The 21,534-nt window shown below is 36.5% G+C and overlaps 2 protein-coding genes across 3 annotated transcripts in view; one reads left to right on the top strand and one right to left on the bottom strand.

Annotated features, from left to right (window-relative positions):
• The window catches only part of LOC138333642 (dual oxidase 2-like), a 47,870-nt gene extending 34,336 nt beyond the window's left edge, over positions 1–13,534 (bottom strand). For both annotated transcript variants that reach the window (XM_069282145.1, XM_069282144.1), the window contains exons 1-8: positions 13,376–13,534; positions 6,058–6,144; positions 5,391–5,552; positions 4,967–5,142; positions 4,349–4,583; positions 2,888–3,054; positions 820–934; positions 79–175 (exon numbers count right to left, since the gene is read on the bottom strand). In XM_069282145.1, the coding sequence (XP_069138246.1) occupies positions 79–175; positions 820–934; positions 2,888–3,054; positions 4,349–4,583; positions 4,967–5,142; positions 5,391–5,552; positions 6,058–6,144; positions 13,376–13,421 (1,085 nt within the window). In that variant the 5' untranslated portion in view covers positions 13,422–13,534. The remainder of the gene's footprint in view (positions 1–78; positions 176–819; positions 935–2,887; positions 3,055–4,348; positions 4,584–4,966; positions 5,143–5,390; positions 5,553–6,057; positions 6,145–13,375) is intronic.
• Positions 1–21,534, top strand: part of LOC138333645 (serine/threonine-protein kinase RIO2-like) — a 134,472-nt gene that overhangs the window by 45,702 nt on the left and 67,236 nt on the right. The window lies entirely within an intron of this gene.

Here is a 21,534-nt window from a genome sequence, read left to right on the forward strand (position 1 = left end):
ACATATCTAAGAGATGCTGAAAGTGAAAGTAGCCCCAGAGGGTATGCTGGGCTGGTGGATTCTCTTGTTTCAGCTTACCTGCGCCACAATCCTGGTGTGACAAGTGTGTGTCCGTATCTCATGGCAGACGTCTGAAACTCGTGTGTAATACCAGGGTGGATGTTAGGGTTGTAACCTGTGGAAAGCAGCACAAAGTGATCGAATGTCTAATATTTCATTTATTACAAGTATCATGAAATCAACAGAAGTTAATTAGTCAACATCAAATACTACTGTAAACTAACTTTCTTTCACATGCCATTTCGCCAATTTCACAATCCATGTAAATTCGCAAAACTTTATCTGTGCCAACTAACATTTTAATCATGATACTGATAGGCATTACAAGTCTTTTTTTTTAAATCTACAAATGTTTATTTTCGCAAACTTGTTTTGAAATGGAAAAGCTGCAAAAAAAAAGTTGGTTGCAATCAAACCTGAGCACTTCTGATAAGAAATAAATGACATAAAAATATTTCAAGAAGGCTGTTTTTAATCTTGCTCACAAAAATATAATACAAATACTGATACAAAAAAATATCCTCCTGCCCATTATTGTTTTAGGGGCCACAGTTAAGCCGAGTGGTTATAAGATGTCCCAACATATTACCACAAGCCCTCCACCTCTGGGTCATGAGTTTTAATCACAGGTGAAACAGTTATCAATTACTGATTGTGGGTCGGTGGTTTCTCTCCAAGAACTCTGACTTTCCTTCACCATCATAACCTGGCACATCCCTGGCTGTTGTTAGGACATTTAGGCAAATAAATAATTCTCACCTTTGTATGGACAAGTTGGTCTTTCAGGGGTGGAGTTTGTATCTGTGATGTTATAAATTGAGCCATTGTTTAATATTTCCAGCCATCTTGGCAACCAGTCATACATGGTGATTTTCTGTAGATAAAAAAAAACAATAACAGCTAGATAGCACAGACAGACAAAAAATCTTGATTACCATAAAAAGTTATGATCAACCATAAAATAAAATTTGAAGTTTTGGGCGCAAAAATAACATCAAATGTTTGATAGAAAGGTTTAAAGTTCAATGAGGTAAAAAAGTTTCAACCTCCAAAGGACCTGTGTATATTACACTGGTTCGCAAATTATATAACTTTTAAAATCTATTACAGATACAGTTATGTTTAAAGTGTTTAAAGTCAGAATATTTTATTGTAAGATGGTAATACAAAAGGAATTAGGCAACAGGCACTGCCTATATTAGCCCTTTCCTGGTGAATCTAATGTTAATGAATTCTAATTTGATTTTCACTATAATTTTGATCCATCCCTTTGGTATCCAGTTGATGAGTGCAGGAACCTCATAACCATCCACTATCACAACCGGATACTACACTGGCATTAGCTCTACTACCTAAATCCTTAAAATCAATTTTTTGTATTTTTTGTCTCTAAATTAAACAAAAACACTAAAAGTCAATGCTTTAACTTTGGAAATTGAGGCTGAAGCATTCTCAATACTCCAAGGGTTACACTCAATGACATTATATACACACTATCGCTATATCATAGCAAAACTGAAGGCATTTCAGGAATACAAACCAAACAATCACAGGCCTATAGAGATATACTTTGAAGCTTAACAGAGGGCAACATGCAAATTAAAAGATATACAGTGTACTGTTGTTAAATTCTTTTGATGTTCATCAAAGTACCAAATTACCTGTCCCATCTGTTGTCACACTCAGAGCCTTCATTTTTGCTTCAATGTAGTCCAGGGGTGGATATAATCAATGTAGGTGATAGTAAACACTGGAAAATTGAGGATGAGGTCTAAGGTATTGTGTGGCTTTGAACAAGAACAAAGCAACATACTAGCCCCGATCAAAGCCTATTTACCAGATGTATGGCCACTACATATTTCCTCGCCTCAGTGAACAGAGCTATTTACCTGGTGTGTGGCCACTGCATATTTCCTCGCCTCAATGAACAGAGCTATTTACCTGATGTATGGCCACTGCATATTTCCTCGCCTCAGTGAACAGAGCTATTTACCTGATGTATGGCCACTACATATTTCCTCGCCTCAGTAAACAGAGCTATTTACCTGGTGTGTGGCCACTACATATTTCCTCACCTCAATGAACAGAGCTATTTACCTGATGTATGACCACTACATATTTCCTCGCCTCTCAGTGAACAGAGCTATTTACCTGATGTATGACCACTACATATTTCCTCGCCTCAGTGAACAGAGCTATTTACCTGATGTATGGCCACTGCATATTTCCTCGCCTCAATGAACAGAGCAATTTACCTGATGTATGGCCACTGCATATTTCCTCGTCTCAATGAGTAGAGCTATTTACCTGATGTATGGCCACTGCATATTTCCTCGTCTCAATGAGTAGAGCTATTTACCTGATGTATGGCCACTACATATTTCCTCGCCTCAGTGAACAGAGCTATTTACCTGATGTATGGCCACTGCATATTTCCTCGCCTCAGTGAACAGAGCTATTTACCTGGTGTGTGGCCACTGCATATTTCTTCGCCTCAATGAACAGAGCTATTTACCTGATGTATGGCCACTACATATTTCCTCGCCTCAGTGAACAGAGCTATTTACCTGATGTATGGCCACTACATATTTCCTCGCCTCAGTGAACAGAGCTATTTACCTGATGTATGACCACTGCATATTTCCTCGCCTCAATAAACAGAGCTATTTACCTGATGTATGGCCACTACATATTTCCTCGCCTCAATGAACAGAGCTATTTACCTGATGTATGGCCATTGCATATTTCCTCGCCTCAATGAACAGAGCTATTTACCTGATGTATGGCCACTACATATTTCCTCGCCTCAATGAACAGAGCTATTTACCTGATGTATGGCCACTACATATTTCCTCGCCTCAGTGAACAGAGCCTCATCTGAATACTCTGGGTGTTGTTGACTGATCATTTCTGCCCAGAAGTTGTGGAGACGGAACCACATCACACCAAAACAAAGAAGGAAAGGATTTTCAAAGCCTCTCGGATTGCCCAACCCTGTTTGAAAATTAATATCAACAAGTAATTTAAGTTATGGCTGGCCATTTGTTCTCATTCATGGTTTTTCACTGTATCAAACCCTTAAGTACTTAGTGAGCATGCAGAGCCTATTTGTGGATACCTCATCTTTATATAAACTTGCACCAACATGAAAATATTGTATTCTAAAGATTAATAATGAATTATTTACATTCATTACGTGGTAAACGCAACTAGATAACTTCAAATGATTCTGCATTGATATAAATATGCAGACTTAGAAATGTTAAATCTGCCTTTATTGACAGGTTTGACAGCATCTAACCCTTAAGTATACATGTAATTATTAGATAAGGGAGATAACTCCTATAGCTATATTTTCAATACATCCTAGGTCATATAATTAATTTAGGGTATAGAACTTTCTAGAATAATATCATGTATAAACATACATGTTTGTAAACATGTTGATTATAGGTAGGGATCTAGAATGATTTATTTCCAGAAAGTTCTGTCTGTTATTTATTTACTGTTTTTAGTTAGATATTTCTAGAAGTAGAATGTTCTCTAATATTATTGAATTAGGGTTTAGCTATATAATACTCCAGCTGACCAAGGCTTATCAGAACTGTAATGAGACCTGTAATTAGACATATCAAGAATTGTACAATCATATTAGATTCTATTAGGAGAGCTATTGTGACTTTATCTGTGGATTATTACAACACCTTGTGTGGATTTATTCATATTGCCTGGAACTTTACAAATTATCAGTGGACATTCATTTTCCTCATAGATTTGTGATTATTGTTTATTCGGAACCTGGAATGATCAAGGATTATACTAGGACATTCGCATACAGATAAGTAACACTTTAAATTATCGTATTACTCTTGTACCATCACCAATTACTTAAGATATTGTAAACCATCTCTGTATAATATTGTATATATAATTAGATTGTGTTTTGAATTTAGCTGCTGGATTCTCATTTCTGTTATTCGTTCTTGTAACATAGTGAACATGCAGAGCATGTGTATATGGTATATATCTCCTCTTCCTATAAACTTGCATTACTTAAAAAATGATTAACATGATTAATGTACAAGTATATTCCTGTAAAATATCTTCCCAACCCCAGGACTCCAGCTTTTGATTAGGGGTACCACCCATAGAATTTTATTTATCATTCATATACATATGTACAAGAAATACACTTCTAGGCAGAACAACTGGCCATTGATAGAAGGAATTTTTTCTGGAGTCCTGGGGTCTGATAGATTTTTAACTGGAATAGCCCTAATAGACTTACGCCAGAATCTGGCCACAGGTTGAAGTCTGTCATCACTGGACTGTTCTCTAGGATTCGGAGGATTGGCAAAAGGCAGTCGAATGTTATTGATGTCAGGGAAGCTCTCTTGAATTGGTGTGTATTTACCATCCAAGGCCTTCAGTCGACCACCTTTAAACTCCCGAATAGCATCTGTCCACGCCCGAGCAGGACCGTACATCAACTGACCATCCAGGTAAGGAGTGATCTCGTTCAACTATAGCAGAGAATCATGGGTAGAAAGTCTAGTGTTAAAAGGTCAGTAACAACAGTCAATAGTTCACAGTTTCATATAAGGAATATATACTCAGAGGTTAAATTTCCCTGTTCACAAAAACAAGTTCAGAGCCATGATTGTTCATAGGTACCTCAATGAATTAATGAATATATTAGCTGGTCAATTTAAAAATTTAAAAATATTTTTTTCTTGTGATTTTTTCGAAGTATGAGGATTCTGATTATTGAAAAAATAAATGTGAGCTACTTTAAGGTTTAAAGATGACTGTTCCATTAATGATGTAATACAATTAGGATAATTCAAGCCAACCTTTCATGTCAATACTTGCAAATGTATTGTTAATTTACTTAAATATGCTATACCTGTTGTCGAGGGTTGCTTGGTGACTGCCCAGTTCTAGCATCAAAACGTGAGCGTGTAAAGGGCATCTGTATTCCAGCAGTGTAGAGTGGATCATTATCAGGAACAACAATATTTTCATATTCCCTTGGACATCCTGGTCTCTGGACATCCATGATTTCCTCCACAACTTGTTGTCCTGTTTGCAGAAATAAGATTTCATTTATCAAATAAAATTTTATTATCATACAGTAATTAATTCATAAATGACATATCAATTGCAAATATCTCCACTTCAACTAAATACATTTTCATTTGTCGGCAAGTAAACATTTAATATTTACAAACACCAGGCTTATCACATTATAATTTTCATAGATTGAAATTTTGCAATATTTATCATTTACATTTTTGAGAAGCTTATTTTATCTCAATGACGTCACTTACCGTAGTACGTCATCAGGGCTGTCCTGCCTCTCTCTGATCCCAATCCCATGATGCCTCTGTGGGCGACCTTACTGATCTCAAAAGGGTTGGGTCGATTTTGCCCAGCCATGTGGTAGACTCCATCAGCATAGGAAGTGGGGCTCTTGCGTAACAAGATGGTGTCTGTGTCACAATAAAAATGTTGAATATTTAGCACAATTTTGTATATTAATGGAAGTTACACATAATTTCACTCTTAACATATTTCATTTAGGTATTGAATATCACTTTATCAAATCATCTGAGACTAATAAACTTAATTGAATTATACATTTTAACACAATGTAGCAAGTACTTAAAATACTTAATTAATTTGGAATTTATTATTTGCACATAAGTCTGTCTCTTGTTTGAATTTCAAAAATTTGCAAGCTCCATATCTTTAAAATAAGATTTAATCAAGGTCATTCATTTGAACAAACTAGTAAATGTAACTAGCGCATATTACTAATAATATTGTAAATTAGGTTATTTGAAATAGTACAGTAGTCTTGATCTACAAACATTTGGTGAACAAGGACCACAGCTCAATTAGATATAGCCTTTATATACATTATCAGATAAAATGGTTTCTAAATGCCACCGATTTATGAAATCCAGATTTTTTTCTAATTATATCTAGACTTACCAACAGCACCCCACTCCGGGTGAAGGAGGTTGTTGTACCAGCCATCAAGGGGAGCTAATTCTGGCTCAGTTGTTTCCTGTCCGGTCACTGTAAGTCAAATTTGAAAGATGAATCAGATGGTTTTTAATTTTCACTCATTCTGCATGTTTAAATGAAACATAGAATGATTATGTTAAGGGCCTTATATATATCCTAATACTTATTGTATTTGAATTTATCACCATATTGGGATCTTGTATTCTACAGCTTTTCATTTTAGAGGATTCTTTAATATGAAGGATATCATAATGAATAACAGATTATCAAAGTCATTCTCTAATTCATTTTAATAGCCCCTAAATTAAGATATGTTTCTGTTATAAGTGTTTTACAAAACACAGTTTTTTGTTGCTTGACATGTAAAGCTTGGCTTGTCATCTTGATTTTCAAATGTCTTTGCCGAATAAACCTTGTATGGCAAAAGAAATTTACAACATAGTCCCAGAGTCACTGCAGCTGGTAGAACTGTATATAAATAACTGGTATTTTAACACTGGAATACAACTCAATATTTTGGGATCCATTTCAGCAGTATTAACAACAAGTGCAACAAACTTGAATGCATCCAAATGAAAGCAGTCTGAGATCATTCATCACAGAGGACTTAAATTTAGATCCAGAGACCTGGGCTGTAGATAACCAACATGTTAAATGACGTAAAATTAACACACTACAAGATCGTAGGAAACAACTTTGACTTGTGTTTTTATTCAAGGTGGTTGAAGGGTTCGTGTCAGAAACAAAGGAAGAATCTGTGCTAGAAACACACCAGACTTTGTCACTTCTAACTTTGACACCCGACCAACAGAACCACAGTAAGTGCTATAGAAAATCCCAGCTGCAAAGACTGATATATAGGCCTAGACATTCATTTTTGTGCAGAACAGATACCCACTGGAACCAACTGGAGGAGAATATCATATCTATGAAAACATCAATATCTTCAAATCTCGCATGAACCATGACTAGCTGGCAACTGCCATTTACGCTTTCTATTTGTATAGTGTAGAATCTACTGTTTTGTGACAACATAAAGAACACTTGTCGTTCTAAAGACTAAAACGAATGCTCCAGGACCTCTCTGTAACGGTACTTTATTTTGTTGCTGGCGGATCTCTTTAGGCCAAACGCTTGTTTCTACCGATGAGTAACTCCGACATTAACTGATCCTTCTATCATAATGTCTATCTCTCACAAACAGATCGCATTATAACCTGTATTTGCAGTGAACCAGGAGATTATGGAAGTTTTTTTTCAGGAACAACTGGCTCGACCATTTTTTACATTCCAAAAGTTTTGCTAACTTTGAGGCTACGCGAAAGACTTCGACAAAGGGAGGCAACTCTGGGTAGCACCTGTTTTCTTTAAATCTCTCTATGCATATATACATGTACTATCTTATGTATTATTTTCCAAAGAAAATATTACACGAAATTGATGTAAGAATATATCTGGTTACTATTCATAAGTGTAACGGGAAAATCCAAATGACTAGGCCTGTCGCAATCGAAGCAAATTACTTTGGGTGAGACCAACTACATGTACAGGTAACTACACTGTATAAAGTCGTCCCTCAAACACTTACTGTAAAGTCTATACGGTGATGATCACGGAGGTCATTAGTACTTTAACATATTTTACCAAGTTTTGATTTGGTACAAAAAAACTTCGGAAATTTATATATATATACAAAGGTATGACTGCAGGCGCGGATCCAAGGGGGGGCGGACCCGGCGTACGCCCCCCCTAAAATAGGAGAGAGAAAAAAAGAAAAAGGAAAAAGAAGGGGAAAAGAAAGAGGGGAAGGAAGGAAAAGAAGGAAGAAAGAAAAAAAAAGAGGGAAAAAGGGAAAAAATTAAGGAATTAGATAAAGAGTGAGAATTAGACAGAAAGCTCCATTTCCTACCTTTACCGTTTGATGTTATCATTTTAAAATCTAAATGTATTCGACTTTGTGGTACATACATGCATGAACATACTTGTATCCAGGCGCAATGGAATAATTATAAATTTGTTTCGTGTAAGTTAAGGTTTTATCTCCATCACTTAAAAGGTACAATGTAAATCCCTTCAGGTATTTACTTTTTCCAAAAAAAAAAAACGATAAATTCCCAATATATTAGATAATTTATTGTCATTAATATTCAATATTGACAGGTTATATCTCGATATCCTTAGCAATAAAAGAAAAGGGGCAGGGGGTGGGTGGAAAGAATTGTAGCTGGCCATGAGTATTCGCTGGTTGACTATATATCATTCCCTTCGTTTTCCAGGTTGTAAATGATATATTACACATTTTTGAATCAGCATTAAAGTCCTGTATTAAATCCGACTATCAATTCACAAATGTGTGCGTACTTTCAAAACGCCAGTTACAAGATCACTACTGACGCCGAATGCTTCTAGAAGCCTTTATTTGTCCTAAGAAAATGTGTGTAAAGAAAAAAGTGGAATGCGACAGAAAATGAGAGCTTCTAGGGTCTGGGTGCACCCCATGGCCAGATGCCTTCCTTTTTTGTTTCAATAAAAACATATCTTAACGATAATGTTATAAGATAGGCAAACGATGTTAAAAAATTAATGCACATGACAAAAGGCTCCCTATTAGAAAACAGGATGATAGCAATGGCTCCTGGCACCTTATGGCCATAGACAAGACCACTAACCTTCTTTTCTTTCATTGTCCAATACACGAATTATGAAGATTGTGTAAGTTAGGGAAAATAAATTATCTAATCTGACAGATAATGTATAAAAGTAAAAGCTTATATCGTTAAAAAAGTTCACATACACTTTCATTAGTCCTATAAAAACCTTCAATAGGCGGACCCTAGCTGCAATATTGTAGCTAAAAAGACTTTTAGACTGAAAATGGTGTCTTCTTTAGAGCTACAATTGTTCCCTATTACTTCAAAACCTTCAAAAAAGTATGAAAAACTGTGCCCGAGTGATTTTCGGAGGCAGTGCTCCACTACGATACATAGGGACCAATTCGTACCCGGCCTAAAGGCATAGTAGGCCGGGTAAGTATATTCGTTCTAGGCGGCCCCCAGACCCCCATCCTTTTCTTTGCTTCGTGCCTCTATGAATAGATATTCAGATTTTAGGCAGTGCAATTCTATAACTTTATATTCAAAATATGACATTAGACGTCAAAAATAATAAACGAACATTTTTACATGGCTTCAATTATTTTTTGGAAAAAGTGTACATTTATTCGAGGGCTTGGGGGGGGGGGGGGGGGGGGGGGGGGGGGGACCCCCGCTCCGAGGGCTTCTGGGGGCCTAGGCGGCCCCCAGACCCCCGCCCTTCTTCGCTTTAAATGTCCATATAAATATTAAGATTTTGATATTGCAATTCTGTAAGTAAAAAAAATTCAATCAAAACTTCAAATAAAAAATATGACACGAAAACCATAAATAAACATCCTTAAATGGCTTCAATTATTTTCTGGAAAATGTGTTCATGAAATCCTCAGAATGCAGGATTTTGCGCCATTTATTCGAGGGCTTCTGGGGGCCTAGGCGGCCCCCAGACCCCCGCCCTTCTTCGCTTTAAATTAGGGCTGAAACGATTAGTAATTTTTGTATTCGATTATTCGGTCACATGTAATCGATTACTAATCGATTAATCGTTTGAATTGAAGGCAACTATATTTTTTCACTACTGACTACTGAAAACGTCCGCCATGTTTTGTTATCAACTAATAATAACACCTACTGTACCGTATAATATGACAGAGGACATGCCTTATATAATATAAGCTTACCAACAAATAAGAATAGATTTATTGACAAAACAAACGTATTTTATCCCAAATAAGCTCTGAATTCCGTTCCTGTATCGTCTTCCGTAACAATAACATCGTTTAAATCAAGTCTGCTAACCCGCTCTTTTGACGTGACCTTCACACGTACGACTAATCAACCAAATTTGGATCGCCACGAAGCGACATGACCAAATTTTCGTCAATGAACTTTTTTATTTCTGTGATCAAAAAAAAAATCAACAACTCTTATATACAATTAGAATATGAACAAAAACAATCTTTTTATATGATAAACACATGCAATAGTAAAATTTAAATGTTCAAGATTACTGCTCCTTCCACTCCCAAGCGTTCCGGCGGCGATTAGGCCTCCGTGACGTAACAACATGGAGTCGATCGCTAGTGAAAATTGGCGATCAGCGTGTTGCAAGCTTTCTCATGACATCCACTTTTTCATTGATTAATGACTTTAACTTCCACAGAGACGTAATTTAACAAGTATTTCTCACATCATATATGCTTTGTTGAGTTCAAAACATGTACATAAAGAGATGAAACTCCAGTCGGAATGACTTACTCAGAAATCCATGATCTGTCAACGTGTTTAGTCAGCTTACAATGCACTGGCTATGCATGTTACGATTAACGATTAATAAAATCTTTAATCGATTATCAGCAATTAGCTTCATTAATCTAATCGCCTCCGATTATTCGACTAATCGTTTCAGCCCTAGCTTCGCTTTAAAGTTTAAATGTCCATATAAATATTAAGATTTTGATATTGCAATTCTGTAAGTAAAAAAAATTCAACAAAACTTCAAATAAAAAATATGACACGAAAACAATAAATAAACCCCCAGACCCCTCGCCTGATTTGCTTTGTCCCACGCCCCCTCTAACCTCAAAACCTAAATCCGCCCCTGGACTGAACAACGGATATAAAATACTTTCTGTATAAAACGTTGGCCATAGGACGACACCCTGAGACCTCAACGTTTGGTCAATGAAGTTCACAAAGGAACGAACTCCATGTGGAATGACGAATGAGAATAGTGGAAAATCACACCATATCTGATATATTTGTCAACTAGTAATCAATTAAATTGCCCTAAAACCAGTTTTAGAGGTTTTAGAGGTCTAGGTCAAAAATCGGTAAAAATCATACTCTACATATATATATATATATATAGTACTATAGCGCTTAACGGGCACTATTCTATTAATCTGCCACCCAGATTGCATTTATATATCCAATGAATGCAGTCTAAAAATCCTTTAATTGTTAAATATGCGTATGGATCTATAGTATTATGTTGAGAATGATTCTCAGATCCCTGTGGAAATACCTACAGTATATATATAACTAAATCTGTCTATGGACAATCTGGTGGGCCCAGAATTATATAAACTATAAGTAAATACCAGACCCCTATATGCGTCTTGCATCAGGACATTTCCGAATGTGGCAAAAGGCACGATTGTGCACATTTCAAGATGCTCTAATAAAGGACGGACGCGACGAGTTTGAATGAATGCACTTATGCTAATTGCTTTTTAGGAACACTTGAAAACAGTAAATATGTTTACTAGGTGAAATAGGGTATGGGAGTTACCAAATGACATCAAGTACAAAGTTTGAGAGCATCGTATTTGATGTTGACTTCCGGATTAGACAGGTCGGCTTTAAGTGTTACCCACGTTTGTGTAGCGACATCCCGGAAATGCTATAGCCGAGACACATATATCGACCCCAACCTCGATACTCCAGGGGTTCCGATCACTAACGATCTCTACACCCCTGGACTATCTCATAGTAAAACTGGAGGCAACAGAATAGAACAGATAATTTAGTCGTTTGATGTACATCAAAAGAGCCGTATAACGGTACACTGTGGTCAAGATTGTATGGCTTTGAAGTTGGGCGTCGCTCTCTCTGTAGCCTTCAGAGGAAATCTTTGCTGGTCTGTAATTGGTCAAATGTTTTCCCCTGAGCTGCCTTTAATTTCACTATGAGATAGTCCAGGGGTGTAGAGATCGTAAGTGCTCGGAACCCCTGGAGTATCGAGGATGATATCGACCCATGCCCATCAAAACCTACCTATACAGATCAGTGTTAAACATACGCGTTCACTAATGTTGATATATTTTATCAAATATCTTACAAATATGTGTAGAAACATTTTGTTGGTTTTTTTTTCAGGAAAGTTTACTTATTTCATACATAAAAAAATAAAAGTACTTTCGATCGAAAGATCGGAAACAAATGTTTCCAAATAGAAACTTTTTTTTAAAGTTTACTTATATTACTTTTGATATAGAAATAAAAAATACTTTCCATTGAAAGACTGGAAACATTAACGAACATCTTAATAACTGTACTTTAATACACAAGTTTGACATGCGGCAAAAATATCAGTATTGTGGGTTTTAGGACAGTGATTACATATTGCAACAATTACGGATTAGTGTCAAATCCCTTTATAATATCCTGACTTTGTTTGGAAGGAAATTATACGAAAGACTTCCCCTTTGGTATGTAGGACAGTCTATGTGGATTCAGTATCTTATCGCGATGCTTTCTGTGACGTTTATCTTAAGTATTGTGGTTTAGATATACTGACAATACTTTGATATAAATACAAAACAGTGTTTAGTACATCAATCAAATCATCAGCGATACATCGACATGATACATTTAAATTGTATGTTTTGCTGAAAACAAAATAATAAATGATAAATTGATACACTGACTGTTCAAAACACCAGAGATTTAATCTAAACGAACACTGCAGCCACGAATGTCTATACCCACGAAATAATTTGAAAGACCAAAATCAAGAAAGAAAGGGGAATTACATGAACAGTTCAAGATATACAGTAATCCGTATTGTTAAATTAACTTCATGAATATCAAGCACTCTAATTAATTGACCTAATCAACATTTTATTCTCTTTCGTAACTTCTCTATTAAAAAAAAAACTATCGAGCAATTCAACCATTGAACATTCCATTCGCTTTTGTTCTGTTTACTGTAAACTAATTGTCTTTCGTGGCTAATAAAATACTGAAGAATGGATTATTTCTGGAATATTGAACCAATGCATAATTGTTTTTCCTTATTCATTCAAGCAATAACGGCAATAGGATATACACATGTAAATATAAATGTGTATATAAGTTCTCCACATGACATATGTATATCATAAACTACACGTACATATCCTTTCTTAAGTTATAGCTAAATTTGTTTTTTGGTTAGTTTTATTGACACAATGAATTTTAGCGCTGAGTCAATCATACTGGACCAAGGGCTAGCTGAATCAAGCGTGTCCCTTATATTATATATAAGTCATTCGTGGGAAAATCATACAGCTTTATATTTTTTGAATCACCTTAAGCAATGGACGTTTGTTTCCGTTATTGGTATATCGAAAAGACCTACATCTTGGATCGTTATTCAGCGTAAAACAGAATGACTAATCAATATATGTGGAAATTCATAAACTTACCAAAGACGAAGGCCAATATGAAACTTCCCGCAGTCGCCCCGAACATCTTGCCTGTAGGCTTACTACGAGCGAGCGTTCGTCTCTGCGCTCGACACACGGAAGAGTTTCCGCCGGGCCGGGATACTGGGATGAGTCGGATACATACAAACCGGAAAACCCTTTCTTAACACTCACGCATGCACGCATACACTGACCAAAGCTGGGGATGACCGATCCTTACAGTATTTAAACCAGTGTCAAACTTCTTGTAACACGTCACTAGAAAACGAACCATTAAGCATATACAGGATGCTGCTGCAATGTGTCACTGAAATCGACTTACATAACCGTCTTAATCATGCAACGGTCTTTTTTGAAAGTAGGAGATTTGTTTTGGACAAACAAAGCTTTATCATCTGCTCACACACTTTATAAAGAAACTGAATCCATTGGATGTATACATAGGAGCAAAGCTTTGGGAACCGCACATCCAAAAGGAACCATTCGGAATATAGGCAAATATATGGCTGTCAATGTATTTATCATAGCAGAAACAGGAAAGAAATCAATTTTGTTTCTTTTATAGCAAATTGTAAGAAATGAAACAATAAATAAGGAATGCCGAAATCAGGATCCGTCTAGTAATATCATGATGCCGTCATATTTGCACAAAGTCGATGGACAAAGCGGAAATGATTTTAACTAGCTGTTTCCGCTAAGCCGGTCTTGATTTTACAACACATGTATACGATGTTAATTTTCACTCCAAAGTGTATAGAATGTACTCACTCATATGGTTAAAATAGCGTCAAAACTTTACTTACTTATAGGTTGGTGTTAACAATAAAAATGAACAGAAAGAGACTTATGGAATCTTACATCGGTCTGTTAAGTGGAGATATATCTCAACCCGAGTGAAAGATTTTGGCTGTCAACCCGACGCTTGTCGATTTAGATATATTTTTTTCTATTCACATCGGCTAATACATGCTCACCTGGGGTTCATTATATAGCATATTAGTCTGCTAAACCTGCCTATAGTATTAGGCTTTTTATTTTTTTTGCCTAATATATATATAACGCAAAAAAATTTAAAAGCCTTATAATATAGTCAGGTTTAACGGACTAATAGCACATGGGCTCGACCTATCCATCTTTAGGAACACCAATGTCGTTTTCGGTAATACGATTTGACTGGTTGGACCTAGTTGTTCGTTTATGAATTAAAGTCGAACCTGACGATTTCATAATGTTTTCAGACGAGCCTTGACAAAGCCTTCACATGCCTGTATGAAAAATACAGGTCCGTCAGGATTTATACTCGAAATAATGACATTAACAAACCGTCGAACCGGTTGTTCCGAATAAATGAAAACGACCCAATATTTCTTTATTTCTGAGTTCCTCAGGGTGCCGTCATATGACCATCGTTCGTTTTGTAGTTAGTATACACATCAGACAATGGTTTTGACATTTTTTAAAGAATATATATATATAATAAAAATGACATTTAATTCGGTTCACATGGTAATCCTGATTACACGGAATACAATAACCTATCTACATTGTACAACAATATACGATCAATACCAGTTTCACACATTTTTCAAAATCGAGGTAATGGCTAGAACCAGTAATCATTCTCTGGTAAGCATTCGGTCACACAGATTGTTTGCCTTTTATGGACGTTTCTATCAAGTTCCATCACTGGCTTTAGACTCTAAAGATGTTATTTTCTATAATATCTGTAAAACTACAGTATTACGTACACATACCATATACATGTATATACACCTGGCCATAAGTTAGAAACAATAGTTTTTACTTGGAAAAATATGAAATTATTTTTTTTATCGATCAATTTACAATTACATTGGACATTTATGTAAAAACCCGATATGAATCCTTAAAGGCCCACTACCTTTCCGAAACTGCTTTTAATTTTTAAAATGGGAATCTAAAACAAGATCGATAACTTTGTAGCGTCTAAAAAATTATTAACTTACCGTTAATACTACATTTATCATCACCTTCTGAACGATTTGATTAAAATAAATAAAAATTTTATTTTCATAACGCGGGTCGTATTATGTTTCCCGCCGTCGTCCTAAATACCGGGCGGTAGTTGACTATCACTGCGCCAGCGACAAATCAGCGAATTGACTCTCCACTGTTTTCATTTATTACGCAGGAAATCTTGCATATGTTTTGTGTCGTAACCTTATTTTATGTCATCGGTACGCATTTTCTGATGTTATTAATGGGTTTTTTAAAGAAACCTTTATATTTTGCTCCGGAAAGGTAATGGGCCGTTAAATTTTACGGATCACTGACTATCTAGTAACATGAGTACTCTACGATTTCACGCTCTGAATTCGGGAACCCCCTACTTACGAAAGGTGTTCCAAAATTATTGTTACTTTGGTGATTTTTCTTTGATAGAAGTTATTCTGATCATTTTACTTTGCCCTGTCCCTCGAAGTACTCCCCTCTGCATTTATGCATCGTTTCAACCGATCAATCCACTTTTGGAAACAGTTTTCGTACTCATTGGTATACTCATAAGATACTGGTAAATGGCAGAGCCAAGGGCATTTCTTGATTTATATTTTGTTCCAGACAGGTGAAATTTTAGTTTGGGGAACAAGAAAAAGTCACAGGGGGCCAAGTCTGGTGAATATGCAGGGTGGGGGAGGACAGTGACCTTTTCTGCCTTCAAAAACTCCGTTACAATGCGCGCCTTGTGTGCTGGCGCATTATCATGTAAGAGCCTGAGGTACTTCAAACCTGTCTGTGGGCGGCGGCGTTTGTAGACTTTCTTAAGTTTTCGAAGTACAACGTCTCTATAATACTTCGCTGTGACAGTTTTGCCTTTTGGAACATTGGACCCTTGTTATCAAAGAATATGACATACAAAACCTTCCTCACGGTGCGTATTTTTTTAGCAATGCTAGGGCGCCTGGCGTTTTTGTTTGCCCAGATTCGATTAGAGCTTTTTGTTTTGGGTTCGAAAAAATACACCCATGTTTCATCACCTGTGACCAAATTATCAAAATCCTTTTTGCTGTATTTTGGATATTTCTTCAATAAGGATTTGGCCTTGTCAACCCGGAACCTCTTTTGGTTTCCCATAGTAAAAGGGGTATCCACCTGGCATTGATCTTGCCCAGCTTAAGATGTTTCTTTAAAATGCAATGAATACGTGCTAAAGATAAGCCTGTCATTTAAGCTAACTGCCGGACAGTGTACCTTGAATCTTTTTCAAGGATTTGCCGAATGTGTTCAATGATATGCTTTGTTGTTGTTGTTGTTGCATGACGACCTGTGTGGGCAGCATCTTTAAGCTGCTGGTGTCCCGACCTAAATCGAGCAACCCACCTACAAATAGTCATATATGACATTTGACCCTTCCCATATATATCACACACCTCACGATGAATATCCACCGGCTTTAAGCCAAGTAGAGACCTACCTTTGATATATGCCCTAATTTCAATTACGTTTTCAACTCTCTTGCCAACCATATTTGTATAGAGTGTAACGAGTGCGCTACAAAACAATGTACACAGCACCAAGGTCAGTGTAATTATGAGCGAGATATTTACCTATATCACGCTTCAGATATCACGCTATCGCCACGAGGTAGTTTTAAGCCCTTTTAGCACGATTTCCACGAGATATTGCGCAAGTAACATTAATTTCGGAACATCCCTCGTATACAAAACACAAGTTTGGTCTGGCTGCGTACAGATACATTTGCGCGTGGTGTATTGACGGTGTTTGATCAAGCTCGTCGAAAACTAAGGAATGCTGAAAGATGGCAAGCAACAGGCGTGGTACAAGGTGCGCGGTATGTCGTACACGTTAATGGAACATTAGGTCTTAGTGAAGTATCCATTGGAGTGACAAAGCCGTTTTTTACTGTGTCCCACCGACGGAAGGGTTCGTGTTTGGAGACCTAGAATACGGTTTACGACCAGAATCACATTCTGGCACGACAGCATACGGTGGTGACGTGTTGCGGTTTTGGAATGCTTTTCTCAGAACTGTAAACTACACTTACATGTTCTCGATGGTACTTTAAATGCGCAAAGTTACCATGATCATATCCTGCAGCCCTTAATTGTTCCTGATTTCGATGTCCATGCGTTAGCACTTTGTCCCATCTTGATGTACGATTATGTCAGACCGCACAGGGCCTTCCTAGTACAGGAATCATCTCCATACAAATCTCATAGAGACTATCCCATGTCCTGCAATGTCACCAGACATGAACCCCATTGAGCATGTGTGGGACAATGTCAGACAAAAAGTCAATTCACGGGTTTCAAGATGCCGAATTACGATCCCTCAACGCCGTCGACGTCTGGTCCATGGCAAGAGACGAAGGGTCAGGGAATTGTACCTGGAGGCTACACCACATATTGATAATTGTATGGTCATTAAAAATTGTTGATGAGTATTTGCGTTGGGTCTAGTTTAGGAATATGCCATTACATGGTATGATCTTGTAAAAAAAACACCAATGAATTGAAACTTTTTTCAGTGTTTAGAAAATGCCTTTTCAGAGCATGTTTTTAAATTCATGCAACACATCCGGGTTGTGTATATGCATTTCCTTTTGATAAAACATTATTATTGCATATGAATTTCCGTCCGTTTTTGTGATTTTACAAAAATAGGGTGCTCCCTAACTTTGGGATCCATATATTTCTTTTGAGCCAAAGGCCTGCGCTTCCACCATAAATAAACAGTTGGTGGATTAAGCATATGTGCTTGTATCGAAATGTGCATCGTACATTTAGTTGCAGTTTTTTTCTTAGATTTCCTGTAACCTATATGTAATTTATTCGTAACATAATCAGAGCGTCGTTAAAAGGAAGAAATACTTAAGTGCTGACAGTATGTGTCGATAGAGAGTGTCATGATCACGCGTTTAGATCTGTCACACAGTGAGCTAATCTTAAAGTGACCGCGCGCATTCCGTTTATAGGGATTCCTCGTCAGCGGGTGGGGATACGTACTGGAACATATTCACGACGGATCCAGTGGCGTAGCTAGGTCTGGATAGGTCTGCATGCCTGTGGGTGCAGGGGGCGACAGCCCCCTGCTCAGGGTCCAGGGGCGAAGCCCCGGTAGGGGGTATGGGGGGCGAAGCCCCCAAAAGCTGACGGGAAAATATTACAATGTAGTAACCATTTTACTTCTATGGAAATTTTTAACGTATATACCAATGGTTAAATGGAGGTCACGATATTTAGTTGATAACCATGCAAAACTATACACAAAATTAGAACTGTGTTGATTTTTATATACATATAATAGTACTATACTAGACTCCCCTGACAAGTGCTCGAACAAAAAAACAACGGATTTTTGTCTGTAAAAATTAAAATAGTAAGCAATGGGAGAATTTTGTGTTATTTCAACTGATGAAAAACTTATGGCAAATATTTTAAACAAAATTGATATTAAGTTTACGTAATTGCGTAAGAAGCGACCAGTCCTCGACCACCTCAATAAAAAATTAAACATAGTATTTATGACCTATTTTTCTACATATTCTGTTCTATTTCTAACAATTACAATAACAAAAATTATTTTCTTAATCAACAATCTGTTCATATTCTACAAAAATAAAAGTCAACTATTTCGTGAGTAGACACCGAAAATCATGGATTAACACGCGTTTTAACGGGGCGGGAAGTGAACTAAAATTGAAAAATTCACTTTGGCCAAGAACATATTGCAATTGCTATTTCAGTTGATTTGCTATCATTTAAATATAGTTATATGTTTTTAGAATATTTCTCACTTTTCATGCGATGTTGTTTATTTTGGTATTCGTAAGTGTTTCCCGGATCAAAATCCACATTTGCTGGAGGGAATTTGGTGAAGAAGTCTAATATTGTCTTCGACAAGATTCAAACAATCAAATTTAACAACTAAATGCACGTGGTAACCGGAAATATATAGACTATTCTAATAATTTTCCAGAATGTCCAATCTTCAAGTCTGTCAAATGTGCACAAAGTTATGTTAGGCATACAGTTGGACATATCATATGTATTTATACGTAATTTATATTCAGCAGCGTTACGTGTATTCAAATGTTGTGTTTTTTCTGACTGTACAAAAATGTAAGTCAGATTATTTTTTGCATGCTTGAGCATGCAAGCATGCACGGGCGCTACGCCACTGGGATCCCATCAGTTCTGAAAACAATCTTATATAGTTTATAAATCACGCTTTGTAAGTGATTGTTTCCCTGTCTGCCAAGTAAGCATGGCCATAAGACCGAAGTTATTAATAAAATTTTCTTTGCAAAATTATAATACTAAATTATCCCCCCTCCCATGAGTTTGATTTGAAATTCATTGTCGTAAAGACAAAGGTTTAAATGTCAAAAATTATCAACCCGAATTTTAGTGGTATTTTAAATATTCTAGAGACTGTTGACCAGTCTAGGTCACAGGGACCTGGCACGATTTTTTTTAAACTAACAGTATACATATATATATATTATAGATACTATAATATATATATATACTATTGGTTAAAAAATTTCGTGCCAGGTCCCTGTGGTCTAGGTACTCAAAGTATTGGTTGGCTGTAATTATCAAACAATTTAACCACAGAGAATGTATAAGATACCAGAAAGGATACGTGTTACCGAGGCTTCGGGGTTAAAGTGTTGTGTCCTTGCTCGACTCCTAGATGACGAGTTTAACAGTCCTGTGGAACATTTGTCAGACACTCAACGAATGTTGTTTCCTTTGTATCCAATATGTTTTCTTCGACCTCCAGAGCCTGTCACTTTTAAGCAGTAATTGGCTTTGACTGTCTTTTTTTAGCAGTAATGTCTATCTTTTTTTTTTAGCAGTAATTAGCTTTGTCTGTCTTTTTAGCAGTAATTGGCTTTGTCTGTCTTTTTAAGCAGTAATTGGCTTTGTCTGCCTTCTTTAGCAGTAATTGGCTTTGTCTGTCTTTTTTAGCAGTAATTCGCTTTGTCAGTCTTTTTTAGCAGTAATTGGCTTTGTCTCTCTTTTTTAGCAGTAATTAGCTTTGTCTGTCTTTTTTAGCAGTTATAGTCATTGTCTGTCTTTTTAAAGTGAACAGTCGGGCAAGGATGGCTAAAGTCGGTAAAAATGGTGTGAATGTATCCAGAATAATTTCTTATGGAATAGAAAAATAAACTTTCTCGTCAAAATCTGTCTGCGCACGTAGAAATTAATTTAAAGTATAGGAATCCTAAAACGTCCTCCCGGCTGACTATGCCCGTGGTTACATTTCCACGCAGCCTCGCTTTCAATGTTTTCACCTTTTCTTTATTTCAATGGTCAGAACTGGGAAACGTAAGCAGACTTGACCGTCGCATTAATATGTGAGAACTTTTGGAAGGCCAATGAACGCATTTAGACTGGTTTTCTTTGCCCGACTATTCACTTTAAGCAGTAATATGCATTTTCTGTCTTTTTTAGCAGTAATTGGCTTTGTCTGTATTTTTTAACAGTAATAGGCTTTGTCTGTCTTTTTAAACAGTAATTGGCTTTGTCTGTCTTTTTTAACAGTACATTGGCTTTGTCTGTCTTTTTTAACAGTAATAGGCTTTGTCTGTCTTTTTTAACAGTAATTGGCTTTGTCTGTCTTTTTTAACAGTAATTGGCTTTGTCTTTGTCTGTCTTTTTTAACAGTAATTGGCTTTGTCTGTCTTTTTTAACAGTAATTGGCTTTGTCTGTCTTTTTTAACAGTAATTGGCTTTGTCTGTCTTTTTTAACAGTAATTGGCTTTGTCTGTCTTTTTTAACAGTAATAGGCTTTGTCTGTCTGTTTTAGCAATAATTGGCTTTGTCTGTCTTTTTAGCAGTAATTGGCTTTGTCTGTCTTTTTAGCAGTAATTGGCTTGCTTGTGTTAGCATAAATGGCTTTGTCGTCTTTTTTAGCAATAATTGGCTTTGTCTGTCTTTTTTAGCAGTAATTGGCTTTGTCTGTCTTTTTTAGCAGTAATTGGCTTTGTCTGTCTTTTTTAGCAGTAATTGGCTTTGTCTGTCTTTTTTAGCAGTAATTGGCTTTGTCTGTCTTTTTTAGCAATAATTGGCTTTGTCTGTCTTTTTAGCAGTAATTGGCTTTGTCTGTCTTTTTAGCAGTAATTGGCTTTGTCTGTCTTTTTTAGCAGTAAT

Source organism: Argopecten irradians, chromosome 10 (assembly GCF_041381155.1).
Source record: "Argopecten irradians isolate NY chromosome 10, Ai_NY, whole genome shotgun sequence".
Classification (NCBI taxonomy): domain Eukaryota; kingdom Metazoa; phylum Mollusca; class Bivalvia; order Pectinida; family Pectinidae; genus Argopecten; species Argopecten irradians.